Source organism: Squalius cephalus (genome assembly GCF_949319135.1).
Source record: "Squalius cephalus genome assembly, chromosome: 11".
NCBI lineage: Eukaryota > Metazoa > Chordata > Actinopteri > Cypriniformes > Leuciscidae > Squalius > Squalius cephalus.
Window position 1 is genome coordinate 24,231,476 of NC_137132.1, and position 16,782 is coordinate 24,248,257.

A 16,782-nucleotide genomic window follows, 5' to 3' on the forward strand; every position below is an offset into this window, starting at 1 on the left:
AATATTTTGTTGATTTGACAATTTCATGCTAGTTTACACAGTCCCAACAAACCAAACAGTGTGAACGTACGGAGCATTTATGGTGATGAAATAAATATGACATGGGAGTAAAAATAATTTCAATGCATTCTTCAAAGAAACTTTGCATTCTCCTCGCAAAAACAAAAATATAATATTTTCTCCCACCTCAAGTTATTGCCATTACAAAAGTTTTGCAAATGAAGTTTCTCTTTGGCGAGAGAATGCCAACGCATTAAAATAAACATTTTTCCTACCATCTAATTTTTTTACCATTAGGGGTTCCATGAATTCACCCCAAATATCATAATTGTGTGATCATTTTCTCACCTTCATGTTGTTCATGACTTTCTTCTGTGGAACACAAAAGAAGATTTCTTTTTTTTTGTCCATATAATGAAAGTCAATGGGGTCCAAAATAACACTGGACCCTGTTGACTTTTATTGAATGTGCATTTTTCAAAATATCATCTTGCGTTCTCCAGAAGAAAGAAAACCATACAGGTTTGGAACAATATGAGTAAATTATGAAATTGTATTTTTTTGGGAGGGTTGAGAGACTTAATTTCAGTCATAACTCACCGTGTGTTTTGTCTTTGCTTTGCAGTGTCGCAGTAAGGCAGACGGGGACAACAAAATCGGGATTATCTTGAGTGAAAATGGCAGGAAACACAAAAGAGGTCTTAACTAATTTTCCCAAGCAAATCCCACCCTGCCTCTCATCACATACAAACACACAAAGCCTCGATCCCAGACCAGCAGTCGTCACCCCTCCATCCACACTACGAATCAGAAAGGGAGAAAGAGAATAACAGGGTGAGGAAAGGACAGAAGGAAAAGAATAGATGGACTGGAAGAGAGAGTGATAAAAATGGCATCCCTCTGGAAATGTAAAAAGTAAGACAATGGGGAATATGATTAGGAAGGAAAGAGGGAGAATTATGAGGGTGAGAACGAGGGATTCTGGCCGGAGAAGTTGGATCCCGTTTAAACAATGAGAGAGAGATGTCAGTCCAATGTTGTTTCTCATTGAGAGTTTGAGCGATGAGCCAGGTCATCACATCTCTCCACCTCATCCATCATTTCCCTCAAACAAACGAGTGCAGTGCGCATTCTTGCCTCCCTCCTCTCTCTCTCTCTCAGACTCTCGCTGGCTGTGGGACAGTGGGCCTGTGTGAGAGCGATGACCGGGGATCAGACTCGCGCTGTGTCTGTCTGCCAGTGTGTGTGAACGACATTTTCGTGTGTCTCGGTGTGAGATAATACGAGTGGGTGTGTGAGAGAGCTGGTATCTAAAGGGTTTTATGCGGTTCTCAAGAAATATGTGCGTCTATCGCCTGTGCGAAATCAAGCGGCACCAGCGACTTTTGCAAACAATCTTGGTCCAACAATTTTCTTTATGCATATATCTTTTTCTTTTGATTCTGGGTTGAAATAATTTTCTTTATGCATATATCTTTTTCTTTTGATTCTGGGTTGAAATATGACCTTGACGTGTCAACCTGAAAGATATCAAGGGAGACGGAGACATTCGGAGAGTGCACAGTACGCCCACACAGGAGTTTTTTTTTTATTTCTCAGTAACTCCTCCCACAGTATTGAATTATAATGCAATACAGTTACATTGTAGAAAGCATTAAAACAGAAGTACCTCAACTCACTGATTACTTTTAAAAATGGGATTATAAACATCGACAAAAAAACAAACAAACAAACAAACAAACAAAGTGAAATAGGAAAGATCTGGTCCTTCACCTCGTGAGGATAAACAAAATCTGGCTTTTCTCAAAGGTTTGGCACAAGAAATCAACATGGACCCAAACGTCAAACAAGCTTGCAGACAACCATAGAAAATGTCAGGTACAGCTTGGACCAATCATGCGTTTTAAGAAGAAATAATATCAGCTGTTTTTATTCTTCTTTCCTTTTTTCCCCCCCTCGATTTTCTCTTTTTTTTTTTATATTTTACAGTTGAATCAATAAATTGTCATACAAAAAACCTAGTAATATCTATATCATTTACCAGTTTTATTAGAAGTATAAGCTGTGATGGAACGTTTAATACTATCTGGCATTCAGACTTCTACAAACCCCGGTAGAGTCTCGTCCCCCCAAACTTTTCAGTGAGAAATTCTTCATTTCAACACAAGGGGGCGCTTGAGAGCAGTGCTATTCAGTAAACAAACTACAGTTTGCAGAGAAATAAATACAACTTTCAAGATACACAGCAATAACATTGAGACATCAACCAAGAAAAAAAAAAGTGAGACAAAAACAAAAAAAAAAAAAACAACAAGGGAAAAAAACACAAGAAACCCATGATTGTCTATAAATGAAAGACACACGAGGACGGTGAAGCTAAAGACTAGCATTCAGGCTATTTAGTGGTATCGTTCGCCAACTAATGGAAAAGGTTACCGTGGAAAACGATAAAATGCCCTTTACGCGAATTCTACAGATTCAGTTCTTACACTAGTTTTTCTCAATTTAGAAAAAAAAGTTGCTAGCAATTTTTTTTTTTTACAACCACTCTTCCAAACTTAAAAAAGAAACGACTTAAAAAGAGCGTCTGTTTTCCGCACAAACTGGCGGGAAAGTGGGTTGAAGGTAATGCAGTGCTTTAATTGGACAGAACTTGAAAATAGTCACTGTCTCGCTCCTTACTCCCTTTTTTTTTAACAAGCAGCGTCAGTGAGAGGTCTAAAGGTCACACCTTTTATCTGTTCACGTTTTTAAATTCACAAACTTCTGGAGAATATCTTAAAAGAGAAACGCTAAACCCCACGACCCCTCGCGTAAGTTTGTAAAAGAAACTGTTAAAATGCTTGAAAAACACACATGATTGTGATTTGTGTGTCTGTATTTGTGTGTGCGTGTGTGATGTTGTTAATTGGAAAGATATTCACAGGCCTGAATAATCTGCCATGACATCTGTCTCGTGGAAGACTCTTATCTGTTACTCTTAGTAACTACGGGTTTAGCGGACAAAACTCACAAACATGACACCGACGTTTCATTAGCAATCTCAAAAACTGTTCACCAGCTGCCACTGCTGTGCAAAACATTGGAACTTGACAGAATAAATACAATTATTATTACGTATTACTACTATTGTCATCATCGTCTTCATCATCACCATCGAAATTACTGACACTACTGTCATTCCTACTAAGTGTACTTGATCAATAAGTCAATCAAACAGTCAATCGATAATTTGTTCATGTACATGGGACCTTGGTGCGTATGGCATGAGGATTTGGGCACTTGTGCAGGTGTGTGTGTGTGTGTGTGGACCGGTAGTGTAACACAATGTTAAGTTAGGTCACATGGTTACATGGAGGTGTCATACGTGGCTGAGAGACTGAATGGCGCTGGGTTCTGCAGCGCGGGCCAAACTGTGCCACATCGGGGCATTATGGGTAGACGAATGGAGTGGATCCTTATCAGCTAGAGACAGCATCATAGCATATGCCTATAAACAAGAGAGGTATACAGTTACAAATACACAAACTATATTCATGGAAAATCTGATACTCAGTTTGACTACGGTCATGGTGATATACCTGTGACTTAGACTTCCTGTACAGAGGCTGCTTAATGCCTTCTTGCAGGTGGGCGGGGCCAAAGCTGCCGACGTCACTGTCGCTAAGATCCCCGTCCTCCATGCTAAAGTGACGGATGTGATCCAGCGTGGAGAAACTGCTGTGATCTTCATCATCCTCATCCTCATTAAACCTGAAAACGATGCAGAGATTCGCTTTTACAACCAAAAAACGAGTGGATATAGCAAGTGCTTTCAGGTACGCGTACCTTTGCGGTGAGGATTTGCTGTTCTCTAGATCATCTGGTCCCTCGAAATCGATGTCATCGTTTATGATGTCATGGTCCAGACTGCTAGGCACGCCATCCTCGCAGGGTTTCCTGGCGCAGTCGCTATTCTCTGCCTCCTCTTCCTCTGCTCCGAGCTCCTCCCCTTCTTCTTCGTCCAGGTCACGTGACCCCTGGCCAGGCAGGGCTTTGTCGGCATCGAAATGACTGCCGTTGAGCCTATGGAGAACAGAGAGAATCGTTTGTAATGACGTTATGCAGGCATGAGTTTTTGACTGATACGCCAATCCCTGATTACAGAAAGAAAATCATTTAGCGCTGAAACCTAGTTCTGTTTGTCTCGAAAAAATAAACCACCATAAAAAGCAGAACCACATGCCCACGCTTTCTAAATGAGAGGAAATGCTCAAAGAAAGAGGGCGAGTGTGTTGGAGAAAGAGACTGTTTGTCATCAGTTACGAGGGCCCCTGGTTGGCAGAAACGAGCCGCCCATCGGCGGGGCACTTAGACAGCAGGCCTCTACACTTCCTCTCACTTATTTTCAGCTCTCTTTCTCACTCAGACAGCTCACATCTCCTCTTTCCCTAGTTTATTTTCTTCTTTATCTCCAATTCATCTAATAGGCCAAATATTTAGCTGACAGTCCATTTGGTGAGTGGAGAGAAGGAGCTGCCAAAGCAGCCATTTCCCCACAGAGACAGAGGCCAGCTATCCAAACTCACACACACACACACACACACACACACGCCAGCCAGCCAAAGGAGACACATTAAGGCTGAATCACTCGTTTTGTCCTGATTCTACTCTTTCCTCAACTTAAAAATAGCAATTTCCCATCCGAACTTTAAAAACAGAGAGGAAAAATTGCAAATACAGAGAGGATAAGAAAATATAAGTTTGTGTATACAGATGTTTGCAATGAAAATTTCTCAGAGAAAGATTCCATCTAATCGAGAGATCTCAATAAGAGAATATCTATTAAAGGGGCTATATGTAAGAATTTTCATGTATTTCATGTATACCACTTTTTTATTGGCGGTGTGTGAACAGCTTGTACTGAAACTTAAAAAACGAAACCTTCCCCGACTTCCTAGTTCTTTGAAAGCCTGTAGACGGATTTTTTGAAGGACTCAGTTTTTTGTTGGGAAAATCAAATGGATGTGATGTTTACGCCCAATTACCTCTGTTCCGTTCTATGACACATGAAACGAATGCTTATACAATGTTCAGGATGATGCTGAAAGAGCCATTCTGTACTGTAATGTCAATGTGTCATGCAATGAAAAGAGATTAACTCAAACTGTAGTCTCACATAGCCAGATTTGTATATTTTATAGTCACAACATACTTTATAACCAAACTATCATAATAGTGTAATTTTATTATGTCTGTCGACATGATGCCGGTGAATTTATGCAAACATCCACACTGCTATGATCAGGTGCTTTCTTAACAGCTGTTTTCTCACCAACAGCATTTTTGTTGTGTGTTTATTCTGTTATTGAGAGAAAAGCGCGCAGCACGTATTTACATATTCCTCTAGCGTCACTCTCAGCAGCGTTGACAGTGTCTGGATGTTCGTTAACATTATATCGCTACAAAGAAATTTCCAACTTCTTTTTACTTCTAAGCAAAGAATAAAAAAGCACTTTAGGGCCTTGAATCAAGTTCAGTCTCTTGTATGGTACGTGTGCACAATAGCGAAGTTGCTGGCTGCAGTTCACTTAATGGCCACCGGTGTCACTAATAACAATGTTTAAAGAACCTCAACTGGAAATGAGCCAGAAATGATGGATCAGAGAGAGAAAATATCAATGCAATAATAATATATAAAATTAAAATAGTAATACATTTAATCTTGGAAGGATTTGCTAAGAAATATTTGCATTCATATTACAATCTCTATCTATCATTCCATCCACCCACCCATCCATCCATTTGCATCGTCTGCAAATAAAGTCTAATTTTATCTTCCAGGAGACATTTTAGGTTAGCTATCCAAATTGATATTATAGCTCAATATTGTGATTGTATGTTAACAATCTTTAGATGAAATCTGAGACAAAGTAGATACTTAGTACCGGTAGATACGTCTGCTGAGCTATAAAAGAGCAACATCTGAGCAATAACATTTTCCTCAAGGCTTCATCTCTCACCTCCGTTCTTTCCTCGGATTAGTGTAACTGCGCGAGGGTTAACCCTTTTCACATCTCGGATAATCCCAGAAATCACCTCCTCTCATCACTCTGCACCCCGCTAATACCGCGAGAACGAGTGAGAGGCAACGCTAGCGTGATGATGAAAACAGATCGGCTAATTAGAGAGAGCTGTGGTAATTTGTGGAGGATAAAGTATCTATCAGGAGCAGTCACTCTGACAGGAAACATTCAGCGACCTCTGACCTCCTCTCCCACACCTACTTCCTGTTCACAAAACACATGTTGGGACCAGATGTGGGACGCGCGCAAACACACACACGGTCGATGTTGTAATGACTCTAGGATCTTTTTAATGAAACAATGAAGAAATCAAAAAACCTAAGATCTTTATCTGACTCAATCTGTCTCACACACACAACAACACACACGGATGACCAGGTCAAACATTTAAACCGTCATCCAACCTGATGATCATTGCTGGGAAATGATCAGCGATAATTATCATATGCAGATGGCAAAATTCATGTACGCACACGCAGCCAAAAGTCAACAGCGTTCTGCACGCGCTCGCAATCGTCCAATCAGTAATCACGTCCTTCTGGAGACCTGCCCCAATCTTTGCTCTTAAAAACCGCAGGCGACAGGGTAATGATTAACAACCATACAGAATATATGTACACACACAGATACGTTCACATGTGCGGTTAATACACACTGCGATACCAGTCCGTTCCTTTCATGTGATGGTATTCACTCAAGAGGTGAGGGTTAATGAATAAGGCATGAGAAGTGTTGTGTTCAGTAATGTTTGTGTATAATAACCTCCATTCTGCCGCAGGCAACTAGCGCCAACTGATGACTGACAGCCTAATGGACACTCCGTTTGCGGGTGAGTTTGCTTGTGTGTGTGTGTGTGTGAACCCGCACATAACTGAGTGAAGTTTTCGGTAAGATACTAATTTGAAGTTTGAGTTATGTGAATACTTAAAATTTATCATAAAAAATGTATCTAACTTCTGACATTGAATTTAAACAATAAATAAATAAATACATTTAAATGACTGAAATAAAAAAAGTGTTTAAATAAAAAAAATTTTTTAATTTAAAAATAAAAATATGAAATAAGTATCTAATAAAATATAATAAAATGTATTCATTAATAATAATATAAAATAAAATAGTCCGAACTGACAAGGAAATGGACTGAGAGACGATTTATTTGAACCTGCGCCACTTGTACAAGCTCAATGTTTGAGCACATTCACTAACCACTAAGCCCAGGCTCTGATGACAAATAAGACGTTTTTGCGTTTAAAAGTTAAAGTCTGTATATGAACACTGCATGTATTAGTGTACCAGAGGAAGAAGATGGTGTTTACCCTTCCTCGGAGTGTGACGGAGATGTGGCGTTCCGTGCCGTGTTACTGATGAAGTTTCGTATTTCGTTAAAATACGAATCCTCCTTGTCCTCCAAGATGGCACTGCCACTGTCCAGCTCTGAACGGGGCGACGACATCGCCGTGCCTACGCATAAAATACAACATGTATTAAATGAAAAAAATGATAACCATTAAAGGGATACTTCACCTCTGGAAAGATGAATGTGTATTTAAAATAGGTCATTTATGTAGAAGAAATGTGAAGAAATTTTTGAATTCGGAGCTTTCTAGCCTGAGAAAAGCCAGAAAATGTATTTTTGGCTTATGTGGATGAAAGACAACTCCCAGAATGCACTTGCTTCGCTGCCCTAGGAGGCCACGCCTACCGGTTAGAGAGCGCAGTTCAAAACAACAAGTAGGTTAGGCTACTAACTTAGTGAGTCTCCGTGACGAGTTTGCCCGTGATTTCGAGATAGCCCAAAATGTCCGGGATTCGGCTTTTGCGTTCTACAGTCGCCATTCATTCATCATGTTTACTGTGGAGAGCAGGACGAGGCTGACGGCCACGGGAGAACGGCGCGAGGCCGGTGGCGTCATTACTGAGACGCGCCGGGTCTCGCATCTCTCACGGAGGAGCGGGAATTTTCTTAGCAATGGTAAAACGCACATCAACCGATCACTTGTTTAGCGTTCATGTAAACACTACATTCAGATTCACCGATCGGAATGAATTCAGTTAGATTGAAACAAAAGGTGTGCATGTAAACAATGAATGGCGACCGCAGAACGCAAAAGCTGAATCCCGGACATTTTGAACGATCTCGCCCGCCGGACAAGTCCGGGAAAAGGAGGATGGTAACCCCTACTATTCAGCTTTCTCCTACTACTCAGTTTTCTCCACAGAACAAGAGCCTGCTAGCTTAGCTTCCAAAGCTGACACTGTGTGTACATTCTGTGAGTGAGATCCAACCCTCTATGGGCGGGCTGAAAACATGCGGAACAGCTCCTCCTACTGGCTGTAGTCTCTCGCCTCTGGCCAGAAAATCCTCCGATGACGCAAAATGACGATTTTTGCGTCATCGGAGGATTTTTTCCAGACAAAAAATACATAAATCTCTCATATCAGGGGGATATGAGGGTGGAAAGCATGGTAATTCGAAAATACTACAGGTTTTCTACTAATACAAAGCTTAATGCTAAATCCTGAAGTATCCCTTTAACAGTTGCTAACAAATGTGAATAAAAAATGATGAACAATATATATATTAATATGTGTGTGTATACCTGATAAATTACCATTCTCGTGTTTTTTGAGGTGCCGGTCCAGGTTGGTTTGTTGCCCGAAGCAGCGGTCACACAGGTGGCATTTGAAGGGTTTCTCTTTGTTATGGATGTTACGGATGTGGCGCTGAAGATTCGATGAAATACTGAACGAACGATCACAGTACTTACATCTGTGGACACACAGACACATATGCACATAATTACACAATACAATACACAGACACGAGAAATCAAACTCTCTCGCTTTATCTGTCTCGCACACACGCGGGGTGATTGAGTGGTCATGAACTCTTTGTCTCTAATCTTTGGCCAACTCAGTAACACTCAAACTCTCTCGTCCACATCCTCCCTCTGCCTTGAAAACGACTGCATGTGCCAAGTCTCTTCACGCAGAATTATCCCGTATGATTACGCGATCGTATCTTCCCCTCGACCGTGGAGTTGTGCGCTAAACTGCGTCTCCCAGGAACCTGTTATCTCTCCCTCGCTCTCTCCGTCTCGCCCCCCTCCAAAAGCAACAGAAAAAATAGAAATTAAATTGTAGTTAAAGGCTGATCACCGGCTTGTTTAAAGCCCTGCCAGCACGAGGAGATTGAGGCTATCTGGAAAGTAACACAGCCCTGTACAAACCTCCCCTGTGGTCAGACGGACCACAAACGCAGTGTGTGCGCACGCCTGTTTCTGTGCAGTATTTTAATACTCCCTGAAAGAGTCTGAGGCCCAAACACGGGCCTAATTACCCAGCTGCCTTTGCTGGCCCACAGCTGTACGGCACTCATCGCCTCTATTATTCATACATACTTCTTTCAGTCTCCTTGTCTGTCTGTCCTTCACCCTCACTGACTTCACCTCACTCTTTCCCAATGACAATAACTGCATGTATCGAAGAATAAATGACAAAAATCGCATTTACTATAGAGATGTATATGATATTTTAGGATTTGATTCAATTCCATGACTTTTTCCTGCCCTAAAAATCACAAATTTATTCACTGACAGAACATTTAGTCTTCTGTGGTGAATATAAGAACAGTTCACTTCAAAAGCAACCACTTTCTTACTTTTCTACTCTAGAGTTTCAGAAGAGATCTCAACAATATCTCAAACTGTCCTCGATCTTTGATGACACTCTATATATATTGTGTACAGATTATACTGACATTATTGAAAAACACTGAAACAGAAATGACATTCTTCTGCCAGTATATTTCAATTTAGCTTCTTGGTGCAATAATCCATGGCAACAAATGGCCACTGCACGAAATAATACCTCAGTAATATACATCCGAATGGGTATCATTTCTGCAGTATACGGACCCGTGGTATTACCCATATCTAGTCAGTAATACTCCCGGATTCATCCGAAATTCTGCGGTGTATACAGTAGTACACTGGTCCATATACACCTCTTTTCATGCAGTGTCGACTGATGTGCTACATGCTATTTGCTGAGTATGTGAATAATTGATTACATCAAACTGTATACATTAGTGTGTATGTGTGTGAGAGTGTGTCACCTGTAAGGCTGCTCTCCTGTGTGTGTCCGTAGATGTCTTGTAAGGTTGGCCGAGCGTGGGAATATCTTGCCACAGTATCTATAGGGGAAGGAAACAGATCTCCAGGAACAATACTCAGCAATACACACACACAAACAGGCTTCCCATAAAACACCCTGAATTCCATGCTCAGTGCTGTCAACACTCATTAACATCAAACACATGTTTACTGAAACATCTTATTAATGAAACAAACAAAAAGTTATTATAAATATGATCATTATAATACATTACATAATAAATACCAGTAATATACTAAATATTATTTATTATACTTTAGTTGATCCTATTTGAGGGTGTCACAAAATACCGGTATTGGTGACAACCATGATATTTTGTTGAGATACTATACAATTTGCTTAGTTGTTTGTTTACTTACTTTAATTTACACTTTACTTGATAAGCTAAAACTCACTTTTTATTTTTTTTAATCTGAAAACAAGACAGAATTTCTTATGTCATTTTACTTATATAGTAAATGCTTGAGTTTTTAGATATTTGGACAGGAAACAAGACAAAAATTCTAAGCATTTAAGAAAAGCATTTTCTGCAGTGTTAAATGTATGTTTTTAATGTAACCTTCTCCCTTTAAATACTTTGGTCAGTTCAAGAAAAAATATGCAATTTCATTATTTATTTGAAAGACATGTTTCATGTCTATGTCTATCCTTTTGTTCAACTGGTCCAGGTTGTTACGGGATTAAGAAAGTAATTAGTAATAAGTAATGTGATACTTTTTAGTAGACATTTTTGTACTTTTTAGATACATTTTGTTTCACTCATGGTATTTAAAAGGTATATAATTGAAGTGTTTTTTTAATAAGATATGGCCATAACGTTCTAAGAGGAAGTCGATGTTCATCATCCTGGTTACCTGCAGGTGTAGCGCTCTTTGCCCTTGCGTAACAGTGTCTCAGGAAGGGTGGTGGGTGGAGCCCGGAAGTCGAACATGGAGGGAACGGAACGCATGATGTCACCGCCGTCTGGCTTCAAAGAGCCAAAGGATTCCAGCTTTTCGGCCATGTTTTCAATCGCTGACATCTGCGAGAGACAGAGAAAAGTTTTCTTACCTCATTGTGAGGTCTTTAAGGACACACATCCCCACTGTGTTACCCGCATTTATTGACATGCAGTTGCGTTCTACCACAGATGTGTGTGGGGAAAAACGCTGACCGTGAACTTTCACTATCGGATAACAGTGTGAATGCTTTCACTGATCTGTAATGTCCAATTTTGGCGCACAAACACAAATAACAATGCACGTTATAAGATGGACCACACATGTATGCACACACACACACACACACACACACACACAGAGAGAGATTCATGTGGATAAGAACTGCTGCCAATTTACTAATTAAGCCTAACAGTTGCTTTCATCAGAAATGGACACACTCTCAAAGGGGAAGGAGCTACATGTGTGTGTCAGCCAGAGAATGAGAACAACATAAGGCCTGTGTGTGTGTGTGTGTGAGCCACACTGAAGAGCAGGAGTGATTCATGTCCTATGTTGGCCATAAAGCATTCAGTGCACAATATGAGCAGACAGCACATTCGTCAATATGAAAGATGTTGACATTACTGATCAAGGCTGAGACAGCAGTAATAATGATATCATAGGAAGGAGAGGGAGGGGACGGAGCTGAGGGAGGGGGGGTGGGGGGTCCCTGTAGGCGAGCGGGCCTATCAACCACAGCGCAACAGTGAGGGCTTTCAGAGAGCACAGCGGATTTGCATTATTTCATGTGTGTATTGAATTTTCCCCTTTACTTATTTCAGGTTTTGGTGACAAATTAGTCCTGATTCACAGTGAAAGACATACATGACACACACACACATACAGACTTGCATACATAAACACACAAAAAAGTCTGTTTTATTCAGTAGAAAATACGGTAGAGAAGTTTTAAGAAAGAAACAAAGAAAGTTTATCTTAGAACCAATGGAGAGCCAATGGGGGCTTGAGTCTCCTGCTCAACAAGGTCTCAAATTGCGCTCAGATTTTCTGTCTCATTTCTCATCAAGTTCCTCCAAGACCAAGTAATCTGAGTTCTGTGTTATTGTAGGAAGAATGAATGAAATAGACAAAAGGTTGTTGACATACAAGTAAAATGAAACTAATGTGGATGGCATTGCTTAGACAATCTTGGAAAAAATTCATCTTGGAGATGTTTTGCAGTGTTTTCTTCTAAAAAATCTAAGAAAGAAAGGGGATAAATCTTTACATTTACAAGTATTATGTGAAAGGAGAGGACAAAGAATGGGGCATTGAAAGAGAGAGAAAGATCAACACTCAAGATAATTTGGACGTTTGATGGGGAATGACAGCTGGGAGTTAAAGTTCTCCATTGGAACGTCAGGATCACATCCTCCGGGAGGATGTGAAGTGTCAGACCTGTTTGACACCAACTCTCTCTCCCTCTCTCCATAAATCACAGACAGAGAGGAGGGATAGAAGTGTATCTAATGAACTACTGTCATATATCTAGATGTGCCGTCTCTCTCAACTAATGCTCGGCTACACTCTATTAGCATCTCAAACTCAACAAAACATTGTCATTTTTCACTTATCAGCCAGACCACTAAATCACAACACTTGGAGTAAACACATTTTTATCCAGTTATCTAATTATCTAAATGAGTGCATACGCTATATAAATATACAGTGAGATATATATTTATTTATTTATATATATATTTTTTTTTTTCTGTCATGAAGTAAATATACTGAAATAAATATAGAAATGAATATATATACACTGATATATATCGACAATGTCTCAAACTGTGCTTATATTTGCCAAAATAGCAAAGTCTGCAATCAAAAGTTAATTTTAATATGAGCTCAAACATGATCTGCACTATGCTATCAACATTAATTTTTATAGCTCTATGATTTCACAGCACGTCACCAATTGTCACATTTGTGTCTATTTTCATTTCTCCTTTGGGATTTTAGGAGAAACATCTGAGACAAAGTTACACGGACCACGGCAGACTCCATTAAGACTTCTGAGCTACGAAAGAGCAATAAAACCTTCCTCCGGGCCAGAGGTTTGGTATAAAGTACATCTAAGTAAAAAAAAACTCACATTCACACATGCATATTTTATAGTCATGTTGATTGGTCCTTGAAGTCTAAACATATTACCATAGATTGGTATCTCTATGATTGCTGTAACAACTTAGTCCAAAGAAATCTGTGATCGGCAAGGAATGGACTTCCTGGATGGTTAAGTAGCCTTCACCCTCTCCATCTCTCTCGCTGTGGTAGGGCAGCTGTTGAGTTGCCCATTCTCAGTAGTGTGTGTCTGAGAGGCCCTTCATTAGTAAGAGCTTTTTCAATTGTTGATCTTATCAGGGTACCAGATGTCTTGGGTCTGGAAACCCCCTCTTGTGCTATCACACGCGCTCAGAGAGGGGTCCCAGAGAGACTGTTACCCCTTCAGTGATGCGATGCCGTACGGGGAGTGTCGCCACCCCAAATCAGAGCCGTGGTCTGTTACTCTCTCTATGTAAATAATCAAATTCACTGCATTATCAGTGGTAGCCATCAGAAATAACAACTGTTCTGTCTGGTTAACACACACACACTGGCACACAAGAGCGGAGACATGAGTGCACCAAATGACACATGAACACAGCAGATTCATTCACACGGGCACAGTCAAAAGACATTCTTCCACTGTTCAACCAGAATGGTTTCATTTGAAGAGTAGTTGTGTGTTTTTATATATATAGAAGATCAAATATGCTGTTTTATCGTACTTAAATCCAAAAAAACGAATCAATCTGTTGCCATGCACTGAACAAATAATGCAAAAAAGTGCAAAAGAACGGATGTTTACAGACAAAACAATAATCTTCTCTGAATGGAATTGACTTTGGACCAGATTTAGCTGTTTTAGGTATGATTTGAGCCACTTTCCACCATCGGGCCAACCCGTTTTCTTTGCTTAACCGTTCCATTCCGTGCCGATCCGGCCCAGCCGGTGCGGATATGGTTTTATTTTCCATTGTGGTGCTGATAACAGAGCTCCTTTGAATGTAATACAAATGCATCAGTCTTATAGAGTTTACAGATGATATGAGATGTAAATAGCGATTAAATTAAATACATTAATATGTGTTTACGTCACTCAAATAGCACACTTAGCCAACTACAGAGAAACTGTTAGCCAGGCAACAGACAAGTGACCAATCCTGAGTTGCAATGTCACTACACACATTCAGCCAGCACGGTTCGGCACGGTTAGCCAACCGTGATGGGAAATCAGGGCTGAGAACGGTTTGTAGCCGTGCCGAACAAATCTCAAGTGGAAATATATCTGGAGCCGTTCCTTATTGTTCCTAGAAGCTTTCGGCCCGATGGTGGAAATGCAGCTTTGGTCCATGCATTTGTTTGTTTGAGTCATGCATTACACATGCTAATAGTGAGCGGCAGTGTATTTGTACATGTAGCAACAGGGTGATTTGCATGAAATTATTAAGCATGTGAGTGTGTGTGTGTGTGGTGGAAGCACATGAATGACTTGGTTTGGAGTAACTTACCCATGTTCTCTGATCAGGCATGCGGAACTGGGGGCAGGACAGAAGGGAAACAGCATATCAAAATCAAGAATCAGACTGATCGTGTGTGATTATGCAATGTGATGTTTAGTAAAGGTTAACATCCCACACATTTTATTTTACTTTGTCCAGTGGTTGTCTAATTCTTTTTACTATCATTTTTTCTTCTTCTGGTGGAATGGAAGAAAATTATGGAATGGAAGAAAATAGAAAATATATTATTTCATCAAATGTTCTGAAGACTAATGATAAATAAAAACTATTTATTTAATAAATATGGTAAAATATGAATATAATACAACAACAGTAATAACAATAATATTTGTATCATAATGATTAACTAATTAAAATGCAACTGGTGTGCTCTGACTATAAAAGCATTGACACTTTAATAACTTTAATAAAAAGTTATTAAAGTTAATAGTTTTTTTTTTACTTTTTTTGACCCCCCCCCTCAACAATCCACTTGATCTCCCAATGTTTGTATTGTGCTCTACTGCCTAGCATCAAACTAATACAGTACATTGTAAACTGTATTTCCCATAATACGTCTGTGCTGTCAATAGTATCCCTGGTGCTGATTAGAGAGTCCAGTGAGCCTAGTGCAGTAAAGTGGATGCTGATAGGTCACCTCGTTAGGCAGTGTGTCAGGGACATGTGGATATTATCTCACACAGACACAAAGCATACACAGGGAATAAATCAGGCCAATGAAACAGCCCATAAAACACTGTCCTGAAACAGCCAGTAAAACACTACACCAGTAAGCGTCTATGTGTGCGTTTCAGGGTCTTTATGTGTACCAGACATGTGTGTGTGTGGGTTTATATGAGAACTATGTATTACTTTTACAGAACACTGATAGCGAACACACAATGACATAGAGCAGACAGGTTACTTAATACACACAAATGAGGTTACATAGACACTCAGGCACAAAACCACACGCTTATACTCTGACAAAATCACTCATTACACGCTAACACACACACACACACACACACACACACACACACACACACACACACACACACACACACACACACTCCATCCAGGGATATGGGTCAGTGTCTGGCAGTTTAACAGGGTATCATATTGTGACATCATAATCAAAGACACCCACACAGAGACGTGTCACAAAGCTCCCACCCTGCCTGAATCTCACATCTGGACCTGATCACTCAGTAAAAGAACCACACGGAGGAACATAGGAGTCGCTATGCTAATGCTAACACACTGGGGCCCTGTAAAGCTACTGCCAACATACTTTAGCTATTATGTCAATACTAGCATCATGAGGAGTTATTTGGTCAATACTGGAAATTGCATTCAATTGGACAAGTAATGTTATGTTAGCGTTTAAAATTGCTTCGAATTTGGTTAATGTACTGAACTGATTTTAAAGCTGTAAGCGATTTCTGCATCTGAAATACACTAAACTGAAATTTGTCATTACAGTGAAATAATGGGATATACAGGATTAATGTTTCCCAAACACTTCTCATTTACACAAATATAAACATCTAGACTTTAAATGGTACTTTTTATCAGGTAATTGTGTGTGTAAAACAAGATGCTTGACGTTTTTACCGTGGAATTTATGCACCACCTTTTTTGTTAACATTGGTGGGAACTAACAGATGAGAAAGCTTTAAAGTCATAGTGCACATACAGTACTTTTGATCTGCTTTTGAGTCTGGAACAGCTTGCGTTAACACTGACTGCAGTAGCACAGAAAGAGCCAATTGAAAATAGGCTAATGATTTATGCAGGACTATAGGGATGAGGTAATAAAATAAAATAAAGTCAGCAGTGGGAAAATATTCTGACAAATCTCACCTGTGGGTGGAAGAGAAATCCAGGAGCCGGCCGCATATACTTGTCCTTGAGGACTTCGAATGGATCGTTCATCTTTCTCTTCTCAACCCTGCTGATGTTAAATTTCTATCAGTTCTCATAGCGAGTTTAACCGAACTAAATCTATTC

General features: G+C 39.9%; 1 protein-coding gene across 20 annotated transcripts in view; it reads right to left on the minus strand.

Annotated features, from left to right (window-relative positions):
- Positions 1 to 1,491: 1,491 nt before the first annotated feature.
- Positions 1,492 to 16,782, minus strand: part of mecom (MDS1 and EVI1 complex locus) — a 171,821-nt gene continuing 156,530 nt past the window's right edge. For 8 of the 20 annotated variants that reach the window (XM_079886163.1, XM_079886175.1, XM_079886169.1 and 5 more), the window contains 9 exons: positions 16,636 to 16,726; positions 14,779 to 14,805; positions 11,099 to 11,265; positions 10,186 to 10,263; positions 8,669 to 8,838; positions 7,385 to 7,529; positions 3,829 to 4,065; positions 3,582 to 3,753; positions 1,492 to 3,490 (listed from right to left, as the gene is read on the minus strand). In XM_079886163.1, the coding sequence (XP_079742289.1) occupies positions 3,362 to 3,490; positions 3,582 to 3,753; positions 3,829 to 4,065; positions 7,385 to 7,529; positions 8,669 to 8,838; positions 10,186 to 10,263; positions 11,099 to 11,265; positions 14,779 to 14,805; positions 16,636 to 16,726 (1,216 nt within the window). In that variant the 3' untranslated portion in view covers positions 1,492 to 3,361. The remainder of the gene's footprint in view (positions 3,491 to 3,581; positions 3,754 to 3,828; positions 4,066 to 7,384; positions 7,530 to 8,668; positions 8,839 to 10,185; positions 10,264 to 11,098; positions 11,266 to 14,778; positions 14,806 to 16,635; positions 16,727 to 16,782) is intronic. The other 12 variants (XM_079886166.1, XM_079886168.1, XM_079886160.1 and 9 more) reach the window with 5 other exon arrangements.